Source organism: Prinia subflava, chromosome 13 (genome assembly GCF_021018805.1).
Source record: "Prinia subflava isolate CZ2003 ecotype Zambia chromosome 13, Cam_Psub_1.2, whole genome shotgun sequence".
In the NCBI taxonomy this organism is placed as follows: Eukaryota; Metazoa; Chordata; class Aves; order Passeriformes; family Cisticolidae; genus Prinia; species Prinia subflava.
The window spans coordinates 16,711,960-16,722,058 of NC_086259.1; the positions used below are offsets into that span (position 1 = coordinate 16,711,960).

The window sequence follows — 10,099 nt, forward strand, 5'->3', positions numbered from 1 at the left end:
TACACATCCCCAAATCTCATTCATTCGAATGTCATTCCTACCACTAAGACAAAATCTGATTTTTAAATGCAGAAGAAAAATGTTTGATCTATTAAAGACAGGATTTTTATGCAATTAAAACAAAAAACCCCTACAGAATGTCCTTGTCACATTTTAATCGTTATCAAAAAACACTACTTAAACTTAAGGAAATAATATTTGCTCGTAGTTTGGCAATTACTGACAAGTTTTCAGTAATTTTGAGTTTTAAGATCTGGAATAAATAGTCTTGGAAATAGGAAACACTGGTTATAATAAAAGAAAGATTGTGATTGGCAGCTTAATATAAAATTTTGTATTGATTTCAAACCAGGTTTTTGCAGAATCCAAGCCTCTCATGTGCATGTTCTGTTATTAAGCTATCTAGTTTTTACATCTCATTTCTGAGACTTGGCACACTCAATAAAGTGCAAGCAGTGCAATGTACTGTTTGTCTGAAGAGAAATGAAGAATATATCTTACGTTAGAGGGAAGTAAGGATCAATGGTGTGACCATCTCCAGTGCTAATGGTACAGGAAAGATTCCCCGAGTATGGTGAGAGCAGCCAGTTCAAAGTGACCGTGACGTTTTCAAAGACGAAACTTGTGTCTGTCATAACCAGCTGCAGACCTGCAAAGCAGAATGACAATTCAGTGCCAGTGTTTGTCTACTTTTCTTACAAAATTCAATTAATTTTCAGACACTGAGATCCAGCCTGCTCCAAACCACAGCTGGTACTGCTGCTAATTTGTGTGCATTAGTGGTGGGAGTTGATTCTTTTCCATGGCTACTAATCAAAATTTTTGTTGGAACATAATTTCATCTAAATGTGTTTTACATGTCTGAGTTTTGGGCTTTGCATTCTGCTCAGAAGTCTCAGTTAGGACAGGGAATCTACGTTTTTGTGCCTATTTTCAATGATCACCACTATGCCAGTTTCTTCTCTGAGGATGGAACAGTAATTTTTTTAAGGTAAATATCAATGGTCTCAGTGTTACAGCAAAGAACACAACAGGCTTCTAGTGTGGGCAGCCCCCTCCCTCTTACCTTCCTTGCAGTGGTATTGAATAGACAAATAGCTTCCCAAAGCTGGACAAGGATCTCCAAAGAAAGTGCCATCTGCTGCCACCTGGCAGGCCTGCAGACCATGACAGTGGCCTGAAAAGGGAGCATTTCAGAGCAGCAAGTCACTTTTGCCTTTCCTGTCATAACAGCTCAGATGAAAGATGATTGAGAAACAAAAATGGCAGGAGGAGCAGTATCACGTCTCTGATTTCTAGACAAATTTCCACATCACTTTGACTTTAGTGTGTTGCTTACTGTGTGACATTTCTTAGCACCATTTCATTTTATTGGAAGAAAGCTGAATTTGAAATAGTACAAAAAAAAAAAAAAAAAAAAAAAAAAAAAAAAAAAAAAAAAAAGCAGCGTATGTGTTTTATTTAATTTTGATCGGAAGCCCTAAGAATCACCCTGGGGACAGGCCACAGTCTCAAAGCCCTTGGCTCCAGCAGGGTGGGTGCCTGACAAAAATTCAATATCCCACTGAATTTTTCAAGGAATCAGGGTGCTCACATATTTTTCTCCTACAGTGACAGGAGCCAGGCACACCCTTGTCCTTTATTTGCTCCTCCCCTCCTCTGAATCTTTGCTCCTCACAAAACCCCTCCTTTCCATCCAGCCTCCTGTTCCAACCTCCTCCCTGTCAGAAGTTCTCTGTGATTCCCTTCATTTTAGAAATAATCCACTTTCCAAATTTCTAACTGTACTGGAATACAAGACAAAGTATTTAAGGCTCAAGGAACTTTGGTACACACTTTGTATTTCTGACAAGCAACGCTGTAAGATCTCACCTGCTACTTCATCCTTGACACTGATCCAGCTGCAGCCTTCATCTGTTTCCAGCTGGAGAGGAGTCTCTGGCACACAGTAGTGAGGGGTCTTCCGCCCATAGAAGCTCTCTTCAATTTGAATAACTTCTCCTGATCCACACTGGACAGTGGCATTGTAATTATCACAAGCAATGCTCTGACCAGATTCTAATAGGAGAAAAAAAATCCCAAATATTACCTTTTTGAGTTTCTGAAAAATTCTGCTATAATTCTACTGCATGTCCATTTTGTTTTGTTTGTCTTTCTTCCCTTTTCTCCCTTTAAAGCTGAACAATTAAAAAATATAAGAAAATTACAAAAGAATTAATTTTTTGTATTTTTTAAAAGTCAAAATTAATAGACTTATGTTTTTATTGCCTTAAAACATTGAGGACATTTTCAATAAGCAAAAATATTGTAATTATAAAATAAACAGTATTTTTGTGGAAAGCTCTTAGGATTTGTTTGACCTGAAATACTGGAAGGTTTAAAGTTACTCCTTACTTCCAAAAGAGCTGTATGGATTGCATAATATTCAGGTAATTGCTTTGGAGAATAGTTTGCATATTAAGTATGGGAGCTGATCCCATTTCTGCTACAGAGGCTCTTTTGTTCCTGTGTGATATTTGACTGACTTCATTCAGCAGGACTGCTCAGATGGGTAAGGTCATAGCTCTAAATGCATACACCTCATTCTTTGATTAATGTAGGACAGTTAATTATCTTTCAGAATTCTTAGTATCATGTAGTAATCAGGATACTTAATAACCTGAAGAGAAGGATGTGGATAACTGCTCTCATATTGGAGTGTTGCAAAAGGATGTTTTTGTTTCAGCTGTCCCAGGTTTAAATACATTGTCCTTCTGTTGTTGTTTGGATCATTCCCCCCAAGTTCTTTGAGTAACAGTGCCAATGTGTGCACACTGCAATAACTGTGTGTGCTATTGTTATTTAAAGGCTAAAGCTAAGCCTGGCTGTAACTATAGCAACATGATCAGTTTGCAGATTAGAGCTCTCTAAATAAGCTTGAAAAATAACTTGCTGGTAAATTCTAGTATGGACTATTATCTCATGCCCTTTTTTTTTCTCTTACATGATGATTTCTCACAGTATTTACTGTCTCAGCAACTTTTACATGGAAAGATGTACAAAACTTAGTCTGTGTTTCTAGTTACAAATCCTGGCTCAATACATTTATATTTACTATAATAAACTGCTAACTTACAGAGCACCAAATGGTAGAATTGCCTTGATCTGGTCTTGGTTTCCTGGGTAGTGGAATGATGAATGTAGTGGAGGATATTGTTGCTCTTTGAATTTAATGGGCTCTCAGTCAGATCCTATGGTAACAGATGATAGCTTCCTTACAAACAGACAGTTGTCTACCGTGGTTGGAATGGAAAAATAATTTTAGTCTGTTTTTGCAAGGAAAACAAGCTTAAGGGATTGTGCTGTCTGCCAGTTTCCTCTCCCCCAGTCATTTTTAATGTTAGTCATCTTCTGCTAAATTTGATGTATAGATATAAACCTCCAACACCCTAAAATTTCATGAAATGCAATATCTAGGGAGAGAGAAAGAGATACATCAATGTCTCTGTGAGAAGTAGGAATTATAACCCTATGTTTACCTATTCTGGACCATGGAATTCAAGAGACCAGCACACAGCTGGAGCTCTGGAGCAGCTGCAGGGGAGGGAACTGGGGCAGTGAAAAGTATCTGCAGAGGTGAGACATGCTGGGGATATGGGAGTGAACTGGGAGTGCTGAGGAGGAGATGTGGAACAGAAAATCAGGATAGGGAACAAAACTTTGTTAGTTTTGCTTATTCCAGAACAACTTGTTATTTATGTCAGGAGTATGAGACTGCTGGACAGGGCAGTAGCAGTTCTAGGGCTTGTGGAAACCTGTCCTTGCATACTTGATTGGAAGCCTTTTTATATTAGTGAGCCCACACCAGACTGTTCTTCCAGTGCTTGTGACCCCAGCTCTAGCTGCAGTTTAAAGTACTCTTGTGCAAAGTGTGAGCAACATAAATTCCCCTCATATCTATATGTTGAAAGTGTTCCTTTCCAGAACTGTTTGTTCCAAGTCACAATTCGAGGGACACAATGTCTGTGGATTTTCTGTCTGAACATAGGAAGCACAGGCTCTTTTCTGCTTCCTTAACCTGGGGAAAACCTTGAATTTCACCTGGTGGAGGGGTCTGAGAAGAAACAAGAAAACCTTGCTCTCACTTTTGCTCACTGCAGGCTGCAAGGAGTGGTGCCTCTGGAAGCCTGACTGTATTTTTGCTGCAGTTACAAATGGAAATTTTTCTGGCACACATTAATGAGTGTTTTTACAGGGCAGCCACACATGTCCCACCTAGCTCAGGTGCCAGGGTTTTGTGGGAGTTTATTCTTGCAGCCATGTTTTCACCTAGCCAGCTTATGTCCAATGAAGATGGGGACAGCAACACATTAGATTCACTCTCAGATCCATTTCTATTTTACCAGCCCTCTGTTGGAACCCTGGACCTTAATGTCTGGTTTCTGAGCGCCTACATCTCCCAGTGATTTGTGGGTTGTTCTTTCTTTGGATCAGGTCTTACACCAGCACCTGGAAAAAGAGCACTTGCTGGGGCTACATGGCTTTTTGGTTGTTCACATTTAGGAAGATTCATTAAGTTATTTCCCATCTACTTTGAAAGCAATGAGGCAGTTTATGCCCCATTGTGATCACAGCACACTCACTTCACTGTTCCAGCTGTTGTGTTTCTTACCAAACTCGCAAATGAAGTCGAATTCCTGGCTGCAATTTTCAGTCACACCCCACTGATACTTGGCATTCTTCAGGATGTACCCACATGTGGATGAGAAGGGAGATGGCTGATCCTTGTACCAGTTACTGTAGCTTATATTTGAAGTGTCCAGCCAACTTATTGACCCTGTGAACAGAGAAATTGTGTCCTAAATGTTTATTTTCCACAGTAATACAATTAGAATCAGAGCCTGCAGAGTGGGACAGTAGCCCTGCTCCTACTGAAGCAGAGGTGGTTTAGTCTGGGTAAGGATCTTCAATTATGTTTTATATTGAACCTAATGCAATCATGAAAAGAGACATTGCCACTTCCACCTGTGTTCCCAGCCTCAAAATTTCACCATTTCCCTTGCATCAGACCTTGCAGCACTTCCTAGTGGGATGAATTGGCTTCCACTGGAGACTTAACACAGCACATTTGTTTCACTGGGTCAGCAAGCTGGTCTCATTTACCATGAGTTCACACAACCACAAGATTCAAAGGAAAGGGTGATAACATGCAACAAGGAAGTGAAGCAGGCAATTAAACATCTTAATATAAATCTGAAGATGAAGCAACAAAAGACAGAGGCTTTTCAGCAGATATCTACAAAGGCATTTTTACCATGTTAAGAAAGCATCATGAGCTGATACAATTTTAAAGACATGATTTTAAAATCACCTACCATCAGTAGTTCCATTCAGCAAGGAGTTTGAGATCAGTCCTATCCACCATTCCTGATCCTCAGCAATATGTTTTTGCAAGAACTCTTGAGTGTCCTCATTTTGAATAAACACAAGGTGCCCTCCTCCTCTCTCACACCAGCTCTGGGCACTTGTGAAGGTTTGCTGGAGTCTAACAAACTCATAGCATGAATGCTTGAAAGCTTGCTGGTCCTTTGCACAAGGGATTCCTTCATCAGTTGCTTCCTCCATGGCCAAGCACACAGCAAGAGAAATCAGAACTGTGACCCCCAGCCACATTCTTAGCTCAGTGCTGTGTGTTGCACTCATTTTGCCTTCCAGGACACCACTCTTTTTGCTGCCTTCTTCAAAAGCTTGAGATGTCATCCTTGCCATGCCATCGGCATTTCTTCTTCCTCTTTGCTGCTTGCCACAATAGCAGCAATAGAGCATGGGACAGAACAGAACTTCTAATATATAATTGTGATTGTGTCTGGGGGGCGTTGCGCTGTTGCTAAGCCCCTGCACTGACCCTTGTGAGCTCTATTGTACAAATGTCACATCCCATGTGAGATCAGTTTGAGAAGAAGACATTAAATCATTGCTTTCCTCATGAGCAGAGAAAATAAAGTTGATATATGCTGCTGTTGAACACATGGAAAAGGGAGATAAAGCTCCTACGTCAAAGGCTTCATTGTGTGAACATTGAAGTTGGGAGGTCTTTACAACAGCAAAGAGATACAATAGTGAGAATAAGAAAAATGAGAAACACAAGGAGTTATGAGATGGGAAAACACACTGCTTCTCTAGATATATTTAATTGGTCTGGATTGCTTTATCTGTAATAATTATTGTTTGAGGTGCTTCTTTTAGATGCTAATGTAATGTCTAAAATTATTGTATCATATCTATCCTGCTCTCCTGTTTACACCGTGAAGATTAATCTCAGCTGTTCCATGTAAGCTTCATTTTGAACTCTTGTGTCTGCTTAGAATTCCACACACTAAGTGAAATGCTCCCATCAGCCCTTAAAAGGTAAGCTGCTCAACTATTTGGAGCTACAGTATTTATACCTGCTGGGAGGCTGAAGGGAAGGCCATAACTTAAACCAATGATTTAGGAAAGATGAAAATATTGCCTTAATCATCAGAACTACTTGAGAGCCCTATTTGCACATTCCAAAGGCTGCTGATGGACTTTGGGAAGAAAGCCCAGCAACATTTAGGAGCTGAAATCTCTTAATGCATCTCGAACTTCCTTATAAAAGATATCCATCAGGTTTACAAAGCCACCAGCTTAGTAGAATCGCAGTACAAATAAGGATTTTAGCTATTGTAATCCTCCTGTCCTCGGCATTAACTCCATTGAGTTTGATGCCATTATTACTAATTTATACCACCATAACCTGAAACTGAAAGAACACACACTTATGTTTAGACATGGGTCGGTGAGCCAGTACCACAGCACAGAGGAACCAGTGGTGTTTGATGGATTCCTGCATTGCAGAAATGCCTCCTGTATTGCATTTCTGGGCCAAAGGCAGTGCCCAGCCCTGCAGTGTGCCAATCCAGCTCCTAAGCTTTCTGCCAAAGTCAGTCATTCACTGCATCCACTCAACATCTAAGAGTGAACTTCAATCCCAAGACCTTTATGGACCTCCAGTTTATGGCTGTCTTGCTCAGCTGGAAAAAGCAAGACTGTTATCAGCATTTTCAAGATAAAGTTAATTGGAAAGTGTTTAATGGGTAGGAAAATTGTGGGGGATGAGAGGAAAGGAGAAGAAAATGCACTGTGCTGGATGTCTTTTTTCTCATCACACCTGTAAATCAAGAGTTCAGCTGTTGTGGTGTGTGTTTTTGCTTTGAGTTTCTATTTCATTTGTGTGTTGTGACAAGCAGTTTGTCTCCCCTAGACATTTCTCCCTCCACTCTTTGTGACAGGCACTGTCTCTCATTTGTATCAGTTTGTTCTATTCTTAGGTTCTGTACCCTAATTGTTATGCATGCTGTTATATATCAATTCCTTTACTTGTCAGCTGGCCACTCCCTAGAAGTTTCCATATTGGCCCTCAAGCATTTATTCCTTCCCTAATCTCCTCCTTTCCCAGTTGTCAATCCCCTGTACCCCGCCCCTGTTTCTAGAGCCTTCCCTGCCCATCTTCCCTAATTCGATGTATCATTTGTTATTCTGTATTGTTCCCCTCCCTTTGTTATCCCCATTGAGTTCTGTACTCCCCGCCTCAGACTCCTCCCTAGGTGTACCCTCATTGTTTGCTTTGTGCCGCCCCTTCCATAAAACCCACTGTCAGAGCCCTGCTTGAGGTTCTTGGGGCTTTACTCTTCAGTTACCAACACCTTCACTAAACCTCCTCAGTCCTCCCCAAGCCCTGTCTGGTCTCTGCTTCATCTCTGCACCCCAGAAAGCGACTGCTGAGAGTGTCAGTCCCAGGGTGGGGAGGTGTCACAGCCCTTGCTGCCCTGTGCCCTGGGACATCAGGAGCACACACCAACATTCAGCCATGGAACCCTTGGAGCAGATCCCATATGAATTTCTGACTGATTAACAGGGAGAGCTTATGGAGCAGCTAAGATGTGAATATTCAGACTGGATTTCCCAGCTCTGGAGAAGGCAAATCCATATTCTAATTAGCTAATTGGCCCAGACACCCATCCCCTTCCCGGATAAGACTGTGTAATTACAATTATCAGCTGCTTCTGTTGGGGGTGTCTGCAAATTAGGAGTCCCTTTCAGGCCCCATACAAAACTTCACAGGCTTCAGTTTGGGAATGCCCAATCCAACTGTTTTATATTCAAGCTGTTGCAGCAGTCAGAGCTGAGGGCAGCTGCTCTTCAGTTAGTTGGCCACTGTATGTTTGCATGATGCTTTCTCCACACTCCCTGCTTCTTCCTGGGCCCTGCTGACTTGCCAGGCTTCACAGCAGCTGGCATCCAGCCCTCCCACTTTGTCCTTCTAGATACGAGAAGCACAGCCTGTTTCTGAAAGCACAGGCATGATGAAGGAGACTGCACTTAAATGTACTGGTTTGGTGATAGAGACATTTCCAGTAGCAGCTCATTTTTGTGATGAATGTGTTCTGTAGCATTGTCCAGTTCATTCTCTGCTACTGGAAATCTGACTACATGAACACACTAAAACTGCCAGGGCTGGGGGTGCCACAGGCTCTCCCCTGTGAATCTCCTCCAAAGGCATTGAAATTAATGGAAGTCTCGTCTCTGGCTTTGATGGATTTTGAAATAGGCCCTGAAAAAGAACAAATAATGTTTGGAAATGTCTACAAATAAAGCCGAGCTCTCCAAGTGAGTCTACTGTTGGCAATTTCTATAGCAATGTGCATTTTTTTCCTAATCTACGGTTGCTATAAGTTACTCTTCAGCTGCCTGCAGCAGATGGAGAGTGGAAGAAAGAAAATTTCCCTCTTTGGCAGTTTGTTGACTTTTTATGCTTTAGTGCCAGGAATGCATTCTGTCAGTCTATTCTGTTTGCCACAAGAATGAGAAAAGAATTTACATGAAAAGAAAATACTGCTTTTAAAGAATCAAAATTAGCAGCTAAGGTCTTCAGGAAGAGAGAAACTTCCAAAAACCCTTTTCACTCATGAGTGAGAACTCACTTGATGACAAGTAAATTGTCCTCCTTGAACTTACCTTCTTGTGGGAAACATGTCTTTTGCATTCTTCCTCAACAGAAGGACATTTTTTAAAAAAACAGCTTTCTTATGCCAGAAGTCTTTGACTTTGGAGTGGTCCTGATCTGTACCCCAGTGCAGATCACAGATCACAGCTGCATCACAACAGCCTGAGAATGTCCTGTGATTCAAACTGCAGCACTGCAGAATAGCTTGACCATCCATAATAGAGACCAGAAAGTGCTAGATTTGAAGAATTAAGGAAGTGAAGAGCTGCCAAAGAGAAGGAATAAATCACACCCTTGTTCATTTTGGCTGTTGTTCATTTGCCTTGAGGAAGAGCAAGTAAATCTACTCTCTGTAGAAGGATATTACCATCTTTACATTCCTGAATATTACTGAATGCAATATACAGATTATATCAGGAATATAAACATCTCTGTGTTCTATTAATTGAATAAACATAAAAATGGAAAATTGATTTCTATTACTTTGACTTAGAGGTAGAAAAAATTATTTTCAGGTATGATGAACTTCAGACAAGATTATGAGTAGTCCATTTTACTGTGTCATGTTAACTTGTGCAGTGTGAAGAGCATGGTTACCCTGAGAGGTAGGAAGTACTGAGTCCTGAGCAGACTCTACACCTCCACCTCCACCTTCCATCTCTTCAGCTGGTTTTAAAAGTGCCCATTTGCCAATTAATTTAAGGAGGTGGATCACAACCCCACTTCCTTCCTTGCTTCTCTCCTGTGCTGCTTAACCTGATGGTGAGACCCAGTTATTGCTGACTGAAAAGGGTTTGGTCTTGTTGTTGCTTCTACTGTCTAATTTTCCATGAGGCAACACACTGAACTTACCAGTGATCCCTGCCAAGTTGCAATTTTGATGTTATCTTGTTTATAAAAACAGGGAAAACAATTCTTATCTGTACAGGGTGCAATAATGAAATTAGATGTTCATGCCTGGCATGATGGGGTCAGGATAAAGATAAGCAGGATTACGTTCAGGAGCTGTTGGTTTGAACATAATTTCTGTTTATAGGATGTGTATGGTTACCTATATGTCACCTGGATAAGTCCCTGAGGATCTTCTCATAG

General features: G+C 41.0%; 1 protein-coding gene across 1 annotated transcript in view; it reads right to left on the reverse strand.

Annotated features, from left to right (window-relative positions):
* LOC134557812 (polycystin-1-like protein 2) overlaps positions 1-5,832 on the reverse strand; it is a 35,196-nt gene extending 29,364 nt beyond the window's left edge. Inside the window, exons 1-5 of the mRNA XM_063411078.1 lie at positions 5,355-5,832; positions 4,652-4,816; positions 1,873-2,058; positions 1,067-1,177; positions 502-649 (exon numbers count right to left, since the gene is read on the reverse strand). Of these exons, the coding sequence (XP_063267148.1) occupies positions 502-649; positions 1,067-1,177; positions 1,873-2,058; positions 4,652-4,816; positions 5,355-5,805 (1,061 nt within the window). The 5' untranslated portion in view covers positions 5,806-5,832. The remainder of the gene's footprint in view (positions 1-501; positions 650-1,066; positions 1,178-1,872; positions 2,059-4,651; positions 4,817-5,354) is intronic.
* Between the last annotated feature and the right edge of the window lie 4,267 nt (positions 5,833-10,099).